Source organism: Notechis scutatus, chromosome 4 (genome assembly GCF_049901735.1).
Source record: "Notechis scutatus isolate UNSWTSFEM ecotype Mainland chromosome 4, rNotScu1.2, whole genome shotgun sequence".
NCBI lineage: Eukaryota > Metazoa > Chordata > Lepidosauria > Squamata > Elapidae > Notechis > Notechis scutatus.
This window is the reverse complement of record NC_142012.1, coordinates 89882894-89902666: the sequence shown is the minus strand read 5'-3', so window position 1 is coordinate 89902666 and position 19773 is coordinate 89882894. Positions and strand designations below refer to the sequence as shown.

The 19773-nt window shown below is 38.1% G+C and overlaps 1 protein-coding gene across 1 annotated transcript in view; it reads left to right on the top strand.

Moving 5' to 3' along the window:
• CDH23 (cadherin related 23) overlaps window positions 1–19773 on the top strand; it is a 564480-nt gene that overhangs the window by 31268 nt on the left and 513439 nt on the right. Inside the window, exon 3 of the mRNA XM_087964088.1 lies at window positions 10955–11032. Within this exon, the coding sequence (XP_087820214.1) occupies window positions 10955–11032 (78 nt within the window). The remainder of the gene's footprint in view (window positions 1–10954; window positions 11033–19773) is intronic.

Here is a 19773-nt window from a genome sequence, read left to right as displayed (position 1 = left end):
AAATCCACTGTCTGCATGATCCTGATCTTTGTAGGTAGAGAGAGAATCTCAATATCTGAATACCCTTTCCAAATCCTTTATTAGAATAGAACAGAACAGAACAGAATAGTATAGAATAGAATAGAATTCCTTAATAGCCAAGTGTGATTGGACACACAAGGAATTTGTCTTTGGTGCATATGCTCTCAATGTACACAAAGAAAAAAATAAAATTCATCAAGAACCATAAGATACAACACCTAGTGACAATCATAGGTTACTAATAAGCAATCAAATCATACTAGGAAACAAAACAATATAAATTGTAAAGATACAAGCAACACAGTTACACTGTTATTATTGTTCTACAGCGTGCTAGTTGATGGCCCGTTTCTTGCCTGCTTACTGTTGATGGTTCATCCTAAAAAGCAGAACCTAGTATCTACCTTTTTGAGAATATCATTATCCATTATAAGGCTGGTTGCTGTACCCATGTCATTAGCTCAGACTTATATTTAATTTTTGTCCCATTTTTTTTCATGTACTCTTTGACTTTCATAGCTTCAGCTTCCAGATCATTTGTGTTTTCAGAGGAGTGTCATCAGCATATTTCAGACTATTATTGTTTCTTCCTCCAGTTTTAAAGCCATGCTTATCTTCTTCTAATTCGGCATCCCTAAATATGTATTTGGTTTAAAACTGTGGGCCCAACATATCCCAAATATAATTATATTGTTTTAGCTTATACTTAGAATTTGAACTTGGTTGGATTCTCTATTCAATGAACATATAATTGATAAGGAGAATAGTGGCCCAGTAGAATACTGGTACAATAGCAGCTATTGTTTGTTTATGCCAGGGATATCAGACTTCCGGCCCATGGGCCAGATGCATCACGTACTGGCCACGCCCACACCTGGTTTAGCGAAGGGAAAAAAGTCCCGACATGTCACTGATGTCACCGTGACAATGTGAGTTTGACACCCCTGGTTCATGCCATGACTCTCAGTCTCTCAGTTTTGGAAGTGACATCACTGGCCAACCTGAGATGATCTTGAAAAGGCTGTACCAGGTTAGCTCTCTCAGGACTGAAAGCAACAAACGTCCTTCTGAATTGTTGACATTAACCATAAACATGGAAGTAAGTGTCTATGCAGTCAGTAGGAAGAAAACACAAGTTGAAAAATGTAAACTCTTGTCAAATTTTTCTTTTAATGCCTCATATAAGCTCATCATAAGTAAGATGTTAAGTTTTTTTACCATGTTCTTTAAACATATTTCACGTTACCAGCCCAGTAGGTTTTAATATATGCCCTGTAATATATAGCACCCCTATCTCAGCTATAAAGTGTCTTTCTTCAACTGGGATGCTTAAAAATTCATGCCATTTTGGCAGCCAGAAAAAAGGATTTTTCTCCTCCTTATTCTTGTGTTGATCCCTCTGATGTACTCATTTGCTGAGCAGGGAGAGAAAACAATTAATTAAAGTTAGTAACAATGTGTTGAAAAGATCAGCAGCAGCTGCCTAAAAGCAACCTGGCAAGACTTTCACATGGTGGTGTTAACATTTACTACTAGTCAACTCCCAGGTGTCTGTCTCTTTCAAGCCTTAACACCTCAGTTGGGTAGTTTTTAAAAAGATTTTACAAACTTCTTTAAAAGATGTTCAAACTTTTAATTCAAGGTGCTTGAATTACCAGCCGAAGAGGATAAAGAATGAAACATGGCTTAGATAGGAAAGTAGCTGAGTTTGATTGGGGCATGGAGGTCCACACGATTTTTATTACTACCAGCAGTTTTCCAGGACTTCATAAAGCAAATTTTGTGGATTCACATTTTGGTGGCAGAACATCTGCTGTGCAAGTCAGCTATAGCTACCTTATCCTTTTCACACTTTTTTTTTTATACCTGACAGGATGGGATACCAGTGTCCTCTAAGCCCAGCCACTTTGCTTTGGTAATTGCCAATGAGTTGCACATGTTGTAATTTATGCAATTTATGCAGATTATTATTTAATTATTATTTAAAAATGTTATCTTTATTCACCAACTTTCTTGTACAGAACCAGGATTTGATTTAAAACTGGCTGCCCACCACATCCTTGTTGTTCAAAGTAAAAAAAATTATTGTTATTCAAATTTTTCTGGTTTTTGAAGGTTGAGGGAGTACAGAAATTCAGTGCCCAGCAGGCAGCTAAGATGTCCAGGCAACCAGTAATTATAATTGGCAGATGCTTTAAGCTAAGATTTTAAAACTGAACATGTCACAGAAATGTTCTGTACTTTAGCTTATAAATAATCCCCCATAGTGTAATAACTTTCCCTGACTTTAATCTGCATTTTAATATTGTTTGTTTTTGAACTTGAGGGGGGCAGGAACCAAGTTTGTGTGATAAATTTGAACTTCTGTAAAAATAACTGGTATGACTCAAAGCCACCATGAGAAGATGCTTGCAATGTTTTGTTACTTTTTCTCCAGTGGTTTCAATATAGCTTGATCAAATATTTGAGTGAAGAGATATTTATGGTGATCATCTTCATGGCTAGCTTTCCAATTAATCAGTCAATCATTCAGCATCAATATTCTTGAAGCCTCTGACCCTTTATCTGGAAGAGGTTCAGGTCAAGCATTCTTCTCCTGTAACACATACTAGAAAACATTCCCATTTCAGGCAAAAAATAGTCAAAGTTCTATATTCATATAGCTTGGAAAATTGACTCACTTCACCTCTCACTGGAGAAAAACCTGAGTCAAAACAGACATTATTCCACATGGAATTAGATTTACATGAGTCAAACAGACATTATTCCACATGGAATTGGGTTTACTTGAGTCTCAGATATCTTTACTATAAAGTACTCATGAAAATGGCATACAGAATGAAAACAGTGGACATTGGCTGAATCTCAGAATCAGTATTTTTATATCAATGAGTTGAACCACAAGTTCATATAGTCATGTATATTCACAATAATTTCACAATAATAAGTTCACAAGTTCACATAATAAGTTCACAAGTTCATATAGTATTCATATTGATAATAAGTTCACAAATTCATATCGTCAGCTACCATGCTTAGTGAGAAAAGTAAAGTAAGCCTTATAAATATCATGGCCTTAAATGCCAACATAATATAACAGGCTAAGGCACCATGGCTGTGCTTCTAACAATTTAACTTCTGAATCCTCATCCTTAATTGGTCCACTTGTTATGAAATGGAAATTAACCATTTTTTTTAAAGTGATAACGTGCAGAAATATTTTTTACACTTACCCCCCCCCCCCCCCCCCCCCCCCCCCCCCCCCCCCCCCCCCCCCCCCCCCCCCCCCCCCCCCCCCCCCCCCCCCCCCCCCCCCCCCCCCCCCCCCCCCCCCCCCCCCCCCCCCCCCCCCCCCCCCCCCCCCCCCCCCCCCCCCCCCCCCCCCCCCCCCCCCCCCCCCCCCCCCCCCCCCCCCCCCCCCCCCCCCCCCCCCCCCCCCCCCCCCCCCCCCCCCCCCCCCCCCCCCCCCCCCCCCCCCCCCCCCCCCCCCCCCCCCCCCCCCCCCCCCCCCCCCCCCCCCCCCCCCCCCCCCCCCCCCCCCCCCCCCCCCGGCCCCCCCCCCCCCCCCCCCCCCCCCCCCCCCCCCCCCCCCCCCCCCCCAAAAAAGGTATAATTCTGTGTCTATGAGGAAGGAGAGAGACAGAGGCTAAAAGAATTTTGACAAGACTAGCTTATTTCTTTTCCAATTCTAAACACAGTTTTAATAATGCATTTGGTGTCTTGTTTTACCACAACTATGATAATTGGTATTATAATTTGGCAATCATGAGAAATACCTTAATAGTGCTGGTTTTAGAAATTGCCTTATTTGGATAGTTACCAATGTTGCATCAGTTGTGCAAGTCACTTGAGTGAATCAACATCACAATTAAATCCAACAATTATATAATTGCACCATTAGTGGTGCCATATTTGAGCCTTTGTGACAATTTTCATAGGTATGCTTGGAACTCCATTTGTGAGAAAGAGTTGTACAAAACACAGATGAGGTGATGAGGCTACAAGAAGGAAGTGAAGCTCAAATGCAAGTCTTCCTAAATAAAGGCTCTTAAAATTACCTGGAGCTCTGGTTCCACTGAATAATATTGTATTGTTTCCCTCTAGTGTCTTATTCAAGCAACTGCATAATTCAGTTCACATTTAGCTCACTTAGCTGCTCTGTATTTCAGATAAAAATGGAAGCAGTTGTGATTTTATTAGAAGTAGAAACTCATATTTCCAAACTGGAGAATTCACAGATATACTGGCAGCTTTTACTGCAACCAAACATTATCCTACACCTGATAAATCCCAATTTTAATCACATTCCATATGGTGGTGTATCTTACACATATAAAAGTCTGAAATCCATCACTTGTATTTTTCCTGCCTCATCCCTTGGTTTCTCCTATTATTATTTACGCAAATCTTGAAACAATTTTGTATAGCTCCAGTTGACTTAACAAAGGCATTTAGATTTTCCCCCCTCTGACTGAAAATGGTACAAGTTTCTAAATTAAAAAAAGGACATTTGTTGGTGACTGGAACACTTCCTCCAAGATAAGTGGTGTTGATTGTAATTCTTAGGAATAGTAATAGCACTATAGTTCTTTCTCTCCTCCTCCTCCTCCTCCTCCTCCTCCTCCTCCTCCTCCTCCTCCTCCTCCTCTGAATTACATTTGCTATGTAGCCAGATTTTTACTTGGAAGATAAATTCTACTGTTTTTGCTGTGCTTTATCAACAAGCAAACATGACAGGTTGCCATCTTAAAGGCTATAAACCCTTATAGTTCTATTCGATGAATATCACACTACAGTAAAGCTATAATAATCATTTGTGTTTGGCCACCCTTTTCTAGTGTTACAACACATCAATAATTGATATCTCAGCTGTTGGTGACCAATACCAGAATAGATCAATTTGTCATAAGCAGCCAAGCGCTTTTTAGGAAATGGAGCCACTTTAGAAATCTGAGTACTGAGAGCTGGATGCAGGAATGAAGATGATTTGTTTTTAAAGGTGCATTGAAGGATCAAATGTGCAGTTTTATTCTCAAAATACCACTATTTAAAAAATCTGAAAGAATCTTTTGTTACAAACTCCCTTCCCCTAAGCATATATACCATGGGGGTTCTTTGGAGTTTCTGTGAGATTTCTTGAGCTAGGAACTTTAATTTTTTTGAGGCTCTGTTGCATCACTGTTTGCTTACATACCATTTTTAAAGAAATTTTCTATAGTTATTTTACAACCAGGAAAAATGGGAAAGGAACTTCAGGGATTTAAGTTTAAAAGAAGATATTTTTTGTGACCAATAAAATGGAACTTCCATGCAGAAAGAGTTATTTTCTATTTTCCATTCCTTCTAATTCCCAAGGCAGTTCCAACTATTAATGTACTTCATTTCTTATCAAATAATGTCTGTGGATGGTTGGCTGTTGGTTAGTAGACTGCTTTGTTTTCAACTTCTGTATATTTCAATAAAATCTGGGAGAACTATTCCTTCTATATCTGTGGAACTCTTGATATATTTCTAGTGGGTATAAACATTAGAAAAATTTATTGAGGACTACGAAGTCTTCACTCAGTGGATATTTCTGCTACATCAGAAGGGAGTTAAACATAAACATTGCTTCAGTGCTTGCTTACAAGATCAGGAAGGAAGGAAGGAAGGAAGGAAGAAGGAGAAACAGCTGCATAGACTAAACATCAGACAAGGAACGTACTGCCAAGAAGGTTACATGGAACAGCAGTTTCTGACTCAAAGCTCTTGGCTCTTAGATTTAAATAATCTTAATCCTTTTTTGGAATTTCCAACACTTCTGAAAAATGCATTAAAACCTAATTGTGCTTTTGAATGATAATAAATATGGTTCTAAATCTTGAAACATTTTAACTTATGAGAAACAAAGGAACACTCATATTGTGGAAAGAACCCAAATGCTGCAAAATCTATGCCACCCATGAGAGAAGCTTCCATCTGTTTTCCTTCTTCTCTTGTATACTGGCATAACTTTTCACACAACATGTGCATTTCAAAAAACACCATCTTCCAACGAGCTTTGTTTATTGAATGACATGTCAATGTTTTTTTAAAAGTTTGCCACGTTTTTCCTATTCTAAAAGCAAGATATAACAAGGAAGATATTTACAAATTAGTAATACACCTTCTAAAAAAGTTGGGAGGAAAAATATATTTAATTCTTAATTATTCGGTCCTAAAATCAACCTTTTGAGAGTCCTTTATTTATATAAAATGTTATGCCTTTGGGAAGAGAATGCAAATTTTAAATTTTTCAGAGGTTATAAAGTAGAGTAGATGCTATAGAGATGAATTAAAGAGGAAGTAATTTCATGTTCTGTATTTGCTGTTTGGTACATAATTAGAAGAAGTAGAACTAGTACAATAGTTGCTTCCTATGACATCTATACCAGCTACTGATATGCGAGTTATAGATCATTTAGTGGAATTGGAATTAAGTGTGAGTTGAACACACTTTGCATCCCTTATCTTTTTTTAAAAGGCAAAATATGGTCTGTAAGGTAAATTGTGGATGGCAACTGTCTCAAAATCATTCTGATAATTTTTCTGGCAGATGGGGACAACTAAACTTGGATAACTCTCTTCCTATTCCAATACTTTATGGAGTATTGGTAGTCCTCGCTTAATGAGGGTAATTGGGACTTGAATTTCTGTTACTAAATGTGGTCATAAAGTGGACAGCACGTGACCATGAAACTTAACAATGGCAGTTCTGCCAGTCCCTGGTACCATTGTTAAGAGAATCACTATTGGTCATTAAGTGAGGACCTTAAATTGCTGTGATTTCTGACTTCCTGGTGGTTTCTCCATAATTTTTTCTTATGGGAAGCTGGCAGGGACAATCACAAATTATGATCACGTGACTGCAGGACATTGCAACAATCAGATCAGGTTGTCAAGTACCCAGATGGTGATCATGTAACTGCAGGGGTGATGTGATGGCAGAAACCGTGATACCTGGAACCAAAGCCACTCTTGATAGCAAGATGGGCAGCATATAAATTTAATAAAGTACCACCCATTCAGCACCATGATAAGTTTCAACATTCACTGATTGGTGGGTTGCCCCCTATATATAACAAAGTCTATAGACCTTCAGTGTATTTGCACTCATAACTCTTTTGTGTTCCTAATCTAGTGAATATTTATTCAGAATTCCAATTGTTCAAGGGAGCTTGCTTCAAAAGAGATATTGATAGGAATAACCTCCTTACCTTTAAATGGAAAGGCTAAAGATTTCATGAGTAGTCAAAGATGCTATTCCAAGCACTTCAGGTATGACACATTCATTCATGGAGTGGCATTAATGGATTGTCAAGAAAACCACTCCAACATTGCCTGAAATATCTTTCTGAGCTGCTAGATGATTGTAGAGGTTTATAATATATATATTTCACAATACCATGTCAAAAGCTCATTTTGTTATGCTGCTGGCCAGTAATCCTTCAGTTACTCTATTGGTAGTTTGCGTTAAGGACTGGCAACTGCTTTATGGGTAAGTGAGTGGCTGGATTCTGTAGAATTAAGATGCAAAATATTTCTGACAGGCCAATTAAATACCCTATTTTTCTTGTTCAATAAAGTCTGGCAGCTAAAGTGGATCTCTTAATAAGACACAGTGCTGGCTTCTGTAACACTGGCTGGAAACCAAAGTAAACCCATCTGTCATATGTACATTCAAACCTGTGCAGGAAATTACTTTAGCTGCCATCACTATTATAATCAACTTTTTTTTTTAGTTTGTATCCGAGGGGCCATTCATTCTTTATACTTTGGTATGTCTTGGCTTTGACTTTTTCTTTCTGATCAACCCATATGTTGATTTGTGTGGTTTCTTGAAAACAACCACAGTTTCTTATGTTTAAAACAATAATAAAGGAGAAGTGCTTTCTATGACTGTAATAGCATTATGTAAAGAAACTTCTTGACAGTGGAGGTGCTATGGAAATAGATAATAATATCAAAGAATCAAGACTGTATTTCTGTAACTTCTTGCTATAAACCCACTCTGAATAAATAAGCTGTAAAGCAACGAACCAATCATACATATGTTTATTTACTCATATTAGCGAAGTAATGAAGTTTGTTATTAGAAGGAAGAGAGACTGAGATGGAATCAAGACTGTCTAGGCGCAAAAGGCTCACAGACAACTTTTAAGTTTTATAATGAGCTAAGGAAGAATGACATATTTTCTATTCCACTCCCATGCATCAAGAGGAAAATAAGTTTTTTTTAAAAAAAAAATGCTTCAGGAAAAGATCTGTATATAACAATAGCCATAGCACTTATATACTGCTTCACAGTGTTTTACAGCCCTCTCTCAGCAGTTTACAGAGTCAGCATATTGCCCCCAACCGATCTCAGAAGGATGGAGGGCTAAGTCAACCTTGAGCCTAGTGAGATTTGAAGTGCCAAATTACAGTCAGCTGGCAGTCAGCTGAAGTAGCCTGCAGTACTGCATTCTAACCGCTGCACCACTGTGGCTCTTATAGCAGCAGCAATGAGCTATATGATGGCTGTGTTGATAATCATTGCCTGAAAAAGGTGGGATATAAATGAAATAATTAGAAATAAAGAGTTTGTGAATTAGCTTCATTTAATCCTACTATCACAGGAGTATGAATGTGTTGCTGTAAAATATTTCCCAAATATACATTTTGAATCCTTGGAAAATGCAGTTAATCTGTATAATCATGAAGAAAGGTATGTGTCTATTTTATAACACAGATGAGAAAAGTATTTATTAATTTTCCCTTACTCTACTTCAGCTCTATGGAGAAAATTTATTCACCATGGATACAAATGCCCTGTAGGGCATCTTCCTTATTGTAGTTGGCTTGTTATCTTTTTGGACTTAGAGGTTCGGCTATGACAGTGGATAGCTTTTTTAAGAAGTAGGCACATATTCCGTCCAGTCCAATAGATAGCTTTCTACAATTTTGTAAACAACAAACTAAAAGACTCAAGGTCCATCCCACCCATGAAAGGACCTAATGGCAAAGACTGCAATGATGACACCATCAAAGCAAACCTCTTTAACACATTCTTTGGCTCAGTATTTGTAAATAGCAATGGATCAAGCCCAGTAGTTCCTAGTCGAACCACAGACAACTACAATGATCTAATACATATCGATTTTACAGAAGACATTGTTGAAAAAGCACTGCGCAATCTAAAACCATCTCTATCTATTGGACTGGATGGAATATGTGCCTACTTCTTTAAAAAGCTGTCCACTGCTATAGCCGAACCTCTAAGCATAATCTTTGAAAAATCTTTCAGGACCAGCTCCTTGCCAAAACTATGGTCATAAGCCACGGTCATCCCCATCTTCAAAAAGGGAGACCCCAGCCTAGTTGAAAATTACAGACCAATCTCCTTATGCTGTGTCACCTGTGAAATCATGGAATCAATTATTAACCAATCCATTATCCTCCACTTAGAGACAAACAACCTACTCTCCAATAAAAAAAATTGGTTTCAGAAAAAAACTAACCTGTAATCTGCAACTCTTACACTGCAAAAAAATATGGACTACACAACTCGATCAGGGCAAAGCAATAGACACAATCTACATAGACTTCTGTAAAGCCTTTGATTCAGTGGTACATGACAAACTACTCCTAAAACTAAAATCTTACGGTATGTCTGGACACCTGCATAACTGGATAGAAGCATTCCTGTCAAACAGACAACAAATGGTCAAAATTGGGAGTGTCCTATCAAATTCTGTACCTGTCAACAATGGTGTCCCCCAAGGCAGTGTTCTAGGACCAACTCTCTTCATACTCTACATAAATGACCTCTGTGATCATATTAAGAGCAACTGTGTTCTCTTCACTGACAATGTAAAGCTATTCAACACCACAGACAATACTGCTACCCTTCAAAAAGACCTCGACTATGTATCAAACAAATGGCAACTTCAAATCTCAACAAATAAATGCTCTCTTACATATTGGCAAAAAAAAATATATCAGAAAATAAAATACAAGCTGAATAGTTAAGACCTTGTTGATGATCCAAGCTCTGTAAAGGACCTTAGAGTAGTCACCTCTAATGATCTAAGTGCTAGAGCCCTCTGTAACTACATAGCCAAAAAGGCATTAAGAGTTGTTAACCTAATCCTACGTAGTTTTTTCCTCTGGTAATATCACACTACTAACTAGAGCATACAAAACATTTGCTAGACCAATACTCGAATAGACCTCATCAGTCTAGAACCCACATTACGTATCTGATCTTAACACAGTTGAGAAAGTCCAGAAATATTTCACAAGAAGGGTTTTCCACTCCTCTACTCGTTGCAGAATACCTTATGCCACCAGACTTGAAATTCTAGACCTAGAAAACCTAGACCTAAACCTTGGTCCGATCTAAGTATAGTATATAAAATCATACATTGCAATGTCCTACCTGTCAATTAGTACTTCAGCTTCAACCATAACAACACAAGAACAAACAATAGATACAAACTCAAGGTTAATCACACCAAACTTGATTGCAGGAAATACGACTTCAGCAACAGAGTGGTCAATGTCTGGAATACTCTACCTGACTCTGTGGTTTCTTCCCCAAACCCCAAAAACTTTAACCTTAGTCTGTCTACTATTGACCTCACCCCTTTCCTAAGAGGTCTGTAGGGGGCATGCATAAGCGCACCAACGTGCCTACTGTCCCTGTCCTATTGTTTCTTTTATTTTTCTTATATGTATCCATGTATTCATAAATATGTTTTTACTTATACCTATTATCTTGTAAGCAATTGACAAACCAAATAAATAAATAAATAAATGAGTAAATAACTAAATAATAAATAAATAAATACACACACACACACACACACACACACACACACACACAAAGCTTCAATGTTATGAATATAATTTTTATATTTCTCAACTTTTTCAGGTCTGAGCAATCGATTGCCATACTTCATAAATTATTTCTTTGACACTTATTTGTTGATCAATGAAGACACTCCAGTGGGTAAGTATATTAAGATTTGTGTTTAATGGATAAAATTATACATTTGCAAATAAAAAAGAATCACATGCTAAAATATCACAGTTTCTCTATTTGGAGCTATTTTCACAAGCATATTAACCTATGAAACTCCCCTAAAATTTTTCTCTTTTTTTCTACTTCTTTTTAATAATTATTTTTTTTCCCATATATAAATATATATATTTTTACCAAAACCCACCCCAACCCAACCCCCCCCCCCCCCCCCCACCCCCCCCCCCCCCCACCCCCCCCCCCCCCCCCCCCCCCCCCCCCCCCCCCCCCCCCCCCCCCCCCCTAATAAAAATAACTTTGTTTGCCCTTCAGCCTTGCCAGCCACTGAAACACATCTAAAAACCGTCCCACATTTCCACAATTAACCTGAAACTCCTAAAACAGGTAAAAATTAAACCAAATGCAGAAAAATATTACATGTAAAATGTGCTTGTATACCAATGTGCTTGTACATCAAGGCTCAATGATTCAATTCTTTTTTTAAAGTTTGGGAGGAAGTGCTAACAAGCTTCTGATTAGTAATTTAGATTTTCCTCATTCTCTTACTGTTTCATGCTCTATTTTCATTTTTGTTGTTGATAGTTTGACTACAAGACTATCCAGAGGTTTTTTTTTTTAAAAAAAGGAAAAACATTGCAATATTTGTGGCTTTTTGCAGTGGTTTTATATTTCCTCCTATGTACAAAATTAAAGCTTAAGCTTTAAAATTAAAATTAAAAGTAATTAGTTTGACACAATTCTACATAGACCAGTACATGGCTCTTCTTCTACTATGGGTGTTTATGAGTGCCACTTCTGTGTTTTGTTTTTATTCGTCTTTAATCTATTTTTGAATCCAAAGGATTGCAGGTACTATTGCCAGAGGCTTTCACCCTTTTTAAAGGAGAACTTCAGAATTAGCAATTGAAAGTATTCTTGGACTGCAAATAAAGATGAAATCATCTGTATACTCACCTATGCACTGCCTAGCTACGTGTCAGGCTCTTTGGAGTCTAAAGATTTTTGGAGTCTAAAGACAGGAATTTTGGGGGAGGGGAAATTCACTCAAATCTCTGGATAAAAATTCTGTGTCATTTTGCTTTGTTATGTTCTGAGCCTTGTTCTTTTTAACAACCATACCAAAAGAGAAGGTTTGGGCTGAGAAATCTGCAGTATGTTTAAAATTATGAAATAAAACCCGCCAATCCATCATGCCTCTGTTATTAATGACCTGACTGAGAGGAGAAAATGACGGGTGTGCTTTTAATTGTGCCTTTGGCCAAACTATGTCAGAGCTTAATCAACAGATGTGGCTTCTATTTCTTTATTTTGTCAGTAATCAGTTTTAGTAAATGTAGAAATTGATTGGCTCTTTTCTCAGCCCGTTTCTAGACTCTCAGTCCATTAAGCCTGATCTTCAGTCAGTTTGTTTGGATGGATTGTAATACTCTTCGAATTGATTGTACGACCTATGTATACACACCAGCATAGTTTAAATGCGATAGGTTGTGCTCTTTGTTTAGCGAGTAACTTGTGTTTATAAAAGCCTCAGTAGGAGAATAGTCTTAATCCCCTTGCCTTCTTAAGATTTGTATGCTGTCCTTCCTGGACTTTTTCTAGTCCAGTAATATGGCAACATTCAGATGTGTTGGTTTGAGTTCCCAGAATTCCACAGCCAGCTTGTCAAGGTTGAGAAACATTGTTCTATATACTGCCTCTTTTCTCTCCTTTTCTCTCTTGAGTTCATGCCAGGGAGATTTCATATCACTGCTTGTTCCCACATTTTCATTAAAACTGAAATAAAACTTGGCAGATCTTTTTATGAAAAGATTAAAGTTAATCTGATAAGCAGTAACAGGTTTATAAAATTCCAGCAGTTCTCAGATCCTTAAAGAAAGCCTTACATCTTATTAGAATTATAATACACATGGCCCATATTTTCTCCAGGGTTCAAAGCATCTTTCTTTGCAATGTGCAAATGGGTCTAACTATTAACTGTTCTGGATTACAGCTGGCAGAATTCTCAGGGTCTGCAAAAGCTGATGGTGGAACAACACATAAGAGGATGAGCTACATTTGATATGATTGGTCAAGGAAAGACTTAGTTGAAGAAGTGAAATGAGTAGGCAGTTGGGAGAAAGTGACCATCTAATGTTGGATTTCCTAGTTTTAAGGTAAAGTAAAGGTAATTATCATTGAATACTACCTTAAAGTGTTCCAAAGGTGCTTTTTCTTTTTTAAAAAAAAAATACTTTATTAGTTTTACCTTTAAAAGCACAACACAACTACAAGTTATGTACAACAAAAAGACAAACAGGCCTTAGCATAGGCCAAGAGGGAAAGAGAGGAAAGCCTAAGAGAGGAAAAAGGGAAGAGTAAGGGAGGGGAAGGGTAGAGTAGAGAAAACAGTTAAAATAAAACCATATTTTGTGACTGTCTGTTAGATCCTTTCTTCTTCAAAAATATCGTCGGCAGTGCTTTTCTTTATCTCTGCTTCGGAGGCCCTCGGCCATAGTTTTCCTAGAGGTGATCTATCTTTGGTTTAGCCAATTATACAAAGGATTCCAATTGTTGTAATAGGATGAGGATTCTTTATTTTTTAATGCTTGGGTTAGTTTGTCCATTTCGGCGCATTGTAAAATTTTCTGAATAACCATATGTTCAGTGGGGATAGAAGGTAATTTCCAGCATTGGGCAAATGCCAATCTGGCTGCGGTTAAGATATGAATTACAATATACTTCGATTTTTTGGGTATTTTTTTATCGAAAATTCCAAGAAGGAAGGACTCTGGTTTGTACTCAATTTGTTCCTTGGTTATTTCCTCTAGCCAGCGCCTAATTTTTTGCCAGTACTTCTGGGTTTCCTTGTATGACCACCACATATGGAAGAAGGTACCTTCTATGCTTTGGCATTTCCAACAAAGGTGCTTTTTCAAGAGGCAACTGGACTTTCTTGTTTTTCTTTGAAGGCGTTTTTGAAGAAACTTCTCAGATAAGAAGTGAAATGCCTTCAAAGAAAAACAAGAAAGGCCTCTTGAAAAAGCATCTTTGGAACAGCCATGACCTGTATAACTGAGAATCTCCATAGACATTTGCCTACACATGGATTTTAAGCAATGAGGCAAAGTGTCAGGCACAAAAGACCACACGTGAAGGCTCAGTATGACTGATTTATTGCTAAAAGCCTATGCACAGGAATCTTCTCAACTAATAAGTCAACAGTTGATTAGAGTTAAATAAGGGACAATGGCAGTCAAGGGGGGGTTACCTTGTTTGTGGCTATGTATCGATTCTAGGCTGATTCTCCTTTTCACACACCCTCTCCCTGACTCTGTCTTCACATAGTACACATGGCAGAAGAAGCTAATAAGCAAAGGAGCTACAGGTGGAAGGAACTTAGTTTTTAAAAGGAGATACTAAAGGATGGTTGCAAACAATTTCAGTAAGGGGTAAAATGGAAGGAAGCAGAAAAAACTAACATTTGAATAAAAATCTTAATAGCTCAAAAATAAAAAAATAAAATGAAAAAAGATAGAGGAACCCATTGCCAAAGATTAATAGATACAATTCATCCACAATTGAAGAGAGAGTGTTAGGCTAAAGTTAATGAAAGATTAAGGAAAAATTAAAAAGAACTTTAAATATTGTCAAAATCATAGAAAAGAATCTGCAAAGCAACTGCTCAGTTAAGGAGGCAGTATACTAACAGACAACAAAGAAAAGGGAAAAACATTCAAGTCCAGTTTTGTCCAACAAGACAGTATATTTTCTATCTGGCATTTCAAAGAACAATATATGACAAATTGAGACTTGGGATTGGCAAAAATTAAAAAAATAACCAGTTTTTATGAAATAACCAGGCATCATCCAAGAAGCTTGTTGATGGTTGAGCTGAATCCCTCTTTGTTATTTTTTGGAACACCTTAGAGAATGAATGGAATGTTAATTTCACGTGTAGTCATATTCAAAAAGTGAAAATTTACGTGAAAACCCTGAAAGAGTCAAATTAATCTGATAATGACACTTAGGAAGAACAGATTATATGATTGATCGTATATAAGTCACAGATACATTTTGCCAGTCTAAATTATACCAATTAAATAATCTCTGTCCTGGAAATGCTGTAGTTATAATTTATCTGGATTTTCATCAAGGCATTTATTAAGATTAGAGATTAAGATGGCCGCGCATTCACATGCTGCAGCTCAGTGCTCTTCGACTTGGTGTTTTTTATGGATGTTTTTGTGTGGATTATCCTGTATTGTGAACACCTCCTGTGGGGTGAACATACTCTATAGCAATTGTGAGCTTGTGAAGATTGGACTACAAAGCAAACAAGAGATAACAGCTAAGTTTGTTTGGAAACATAACATACCGTCAGAGATTGCAAGGCTCCCCGGCTCTCCGGCTCTCCGTGGATTGTGGCTCTGGTGAGAGAGAGGGTGAGAAGGAAAAGAAGACGAAGGGAGAGGGGGAAGAAAAGAGGCTGCAGGGCTGGTGTTTTATACAGGCTGCAAAAACAAACGAAGCGGCTACCGCTCCCAAGTCTCTTTCTGACTAATGCCAGATCCGTGGTAAACAAGATGGATGATTTAAGGTTACAGGTCTCTTCAAGTAAGTTTGTGAAAAGCTGTTGTGTGTTGTTAATCACCGAAACCTGGTTGAACCCCACTATTCCGGACATTGTCATTGAGATGGACGGTTTTTTATTACATCGTCTGGACAGAGACAAAAATGTGGGGAAGTGCAGAGGAGGTGGAGTGTGTATGTTTGTTAAAGAGACTTGGTGTACAAACTCAGAGGTTATAACACGTCACTGCTCTTTGGAGCTGGAATATCTGTCTGTGAGATGCAGACCCTTCTATCTTCCACGGGAATTCAGCATTGTTATTATTCTTGCTGTTTACATTCCGCCGGATGCAAATGTAGATTTGGCTCTGGGCTTCTTGGGTGATGAAATTGGCAACTTGCAAAGCAAATTTCCAGATGCTGTATACATTATTGCAGGAGATTTTAATCATGTGGATCTTCGTGTGGTCCTCCCTAAATTATATCAACATATAAGGTGTGCTACTAGGGGGTCGAACACCTTGGATAAAGTCTACACGAATATTGTAAATGGATACAGGGTATTACAATTACCACATCTGGGCCAGTCGGATCACTTGTCCCTGCTTTTAGCCCCGGAGTATATTCCTCTGAGAAAACAGGCAGGGTCTGTAGTCAAGACGGTGAAAAGATGGCCAGAGGGAGCTATGGAGCAGCTAAAGGACTGCTTCGAACAGACAAACTGGGAAGTTTTTGATCATCCTGATCTCGATGATCACACGGCTGCGGTGTTAGGGTATATGGCACACTGTATTGATACTGTCACGGTGGATAAACGAATCCGGGTTTATCCTAATCAAAAACCTTGGATGACCGGAAAGGTTAGACGCTTGCTGTACGCAAGAAATAAGGCTTTTAAGTCTGGGAATGATCTAGATTATAGTGCTGCAAGAACGAACTTAAGGAGAGGCATTAAGCAAGCTAAGGCCGAATATAAGAGGAGAATTGAAGATTGCTTTCTCAGTAATAACATGAGGCAGGTTTGGCAGGGGGTTCAACAACTAACGAACTATAAAGCAAAAAAGGTCTCTTCGGATGGTAGTGTGGTGGTGGTTGAGGAGTTGAACAACTTTTTTGCTCGATTTGAGATCCATCAAACTGAAACTGTCCCTTTGCCATCATTTACTCAGCAGAGCCTCCCCTTCATTATGAATGAGCAGGATGTGAGGCAGACAATGAAGGTGGTTAATTCCAGAAAGTCAGCTGGGCCCGACTCAATTCCTGGTCGGGTGGTAAAAGATTGTGCTGATCAGTTAGCTGGGGTATGGACCGAAATTTTTAATCGATCCTTGACACAATGTGTGGTTCCTGTGTGTCTCAAGGCTTCCACCATCGTTCCACTGCCTAAAAAGTTGCCTACAAATGGTCCGAGCGACTATAGGCCGGTGGCACTAACTTCCATCTTAATGAAGTGCTTTGAGCAGCTAGTTCGAAATTATATTATCTCCTGCCTTCCCGATTCCTTTGATGGGCTTCAGTTTGCTTACAAAGAAAATAGATCAACTGAGGATGCAATTATTACTGTGCTTCACATGGTCTTATCCCATTTGGAAACACCGGGGAATTATGTAAGAATGTTGTTCGCAGATTTTAGTTCTGCTTTCAATACCATCATACCGCACAGATTAATAGCCAAGCTCAAAGATCTAGATTTTCCAGATTCTATTTGTTTATGGATATTGGATTTTTTAACAAATCGTCCACAAAGAGTTAAACTGAATGATTATACTTCTACTGTCAAGACACTTAGCATTGGCACTCCACAAGGTTGTGTCCTTAGTCCACTACTGTTCTCCATCTATTCATCTGATTGCACAAATAAACATCCCAACAATAGGATAATGAAATTTGCAGACGATACTACGCTTGTAGGACTTATTTCTGGGGATGATGAGTCTGCATATCAGGATGAGGTATTATAGCTATCCCGCTGGTGCAAAAATAATAATCTTCTATTTAATATTAAGAAGACTAAGGAGGTTATAGTGGACTATAGGAAAAAAAGAGCAGACATTCAGCCACTGTATATAGAGGGAGTTCGTGTGGTTGAATGTAAGTTTCTCGGGACCATCATTACAAATGACCTGACCTGGGGTGCAAACACCGCTGCTTTAATTAAGAAGGCACAACAACGGTTGTATTTACTAAGGATTCTTAGGAAACAACAACTGGCTGAGAGTCTATTGACTACCTTCTATCGGAGTTCAGTTGAGAGTATATTATCCTACTGTCTCTGTGTATGGTTCTCGAGCTGCACAGTGGCAGAGAAAAAGGCAATTCAGAGGGTGATCAAGATGGCCCAAAACATCATTGGCTGCTCACTCCCCTCTTTGGAAGAACTGTATAGGAATAGATGTAAGAGGAAGATACTTAACATATTGAATGACTCCTCTCATCCAGGACATCAGCTCTTTGAACTATTACCATCGAGAAGGAGATTTAGGGTATTAAGAACAAGGACGACCAGATTTAAGAACAGTTTTTATCCAAGTGCAGTTTTGAGTCTGAATGCAGGGTCATAAGATTTTTGTGGAGTCTAATGGCTGAGAGTAGTGGGGTATTTACATTTTTAAATTGTATAGAGATTATTGTATGGTTGGTTGTGTTTAGTTTAATTTTTTTTCTTTTTTAGTGGTGTTTGTCCAGTTTTACTGTGGAAGAGCACCTCATTTCGTTGCACCCGCTTGCGAGTGTAATGACAAATAAATTCTTATGTCTTATAAAGAATCCTTTGCATTCTGAATAGTAGCTAGTTAAGGGTAAACTGAATGGTATGATAAATACAGGCAATTCTTGCTTAAGAGTACCTTAACCAACATTTTTTTCATGTATTCTCAATAACAGTGAATATTGGTGGTAGTAATAAGATAGAATGTCAGTTGGGTGTAGTAAGTAAGACACCAGGTTAGAAATTTGGAGACTATGGGTGTTGGTCCCAAGAAAACTTCTGGGACTTGTTCATGAATTAACAGGAGTAAATATTGACTCAAAGGCACCAAATAAATAAATAAAGATGACAGGATAGATATTTATGTTTTCCCTCCTTGCACAAAAATAACGTGGCAGCAGGGACTATACTTCTCTAGTGATGTTTCAGATTATTTTTTTGCTATTTTCTCAAGAAGGAAAGGACTGGGTGGAAATTTTCCTATCCCAACATGCATTAAAATGAATCCATGCATTTCTTGTAATGTAGACTCAACTGCTTTCCTGGTTAATTTACTATTCAATACCTTTTATTTAGCAAGAACATTTAAACTTAATAGGTTAACATGTATTCAGATATTGGAGAATGAGGCTGTAGGAAAAATGAAGCTAGTTCAGAATGAAGCAATGCTTCATTCAGACAAGGGGCCTCATTCAGAAAGACCACATCTGGAATACTGCATCCAGTTTTGATCACCATATTATAAAAAATATGTTGAAACTTTGGAAAAGAGTGCAGAGAAAAGCAACAAAGATGATTAGGGGCCTTGGAGGCTAAAACATATGAAGAATGGTTGCAGGAATTGAGTATGGCTAATCTAGTGAAAAGAATGATTAGGCATGACATGAGAGCAGTATAGTATTCCAATATTTATGGCTTTGCCAAAAATAAGAAGGGGTCAACCCTTTTCCCAAAGCATTAGAAGGCAATACAAGAAACAGTGGATGGGAATATATTAAATAGAGAAGCAACCTAGAATTAACAGTGAGAACAATTGCCTTGCCTTCAGAAGTTGTGGGTCCTACATCACTGGAGGCTTTTAAGAAGAGGCTGCTTATCTGGAATTGTATAAGTTGTCCTGCTTGAGCAAGGGGTTGGACTAGAAGACCTCCAAGGTCCTTTCCATCTTTCTTTCCATCTTTCTTTCCATCCTTCTTTCCTTCCTTCCTTCTTTCCTTCTTCCTTCCTTCCTTCTTTCTACCTACCTGCCAACCTATTTATCCTGAATTTGTTGTATTTGCTCCCAACCATGTGTTTGTTATAAAAAGATGTGCGAAAATATCATACTTCTTGGTACAAATAGTTATTTTTCAAACTAAAAATGATGCAAAAGATCAGTATAGTGACATGAGAAGTTTTGTTTTAATGATTCCATAGAACAAACTGCATTGGTTTTATTTGGCTTTATTGAGCTTTC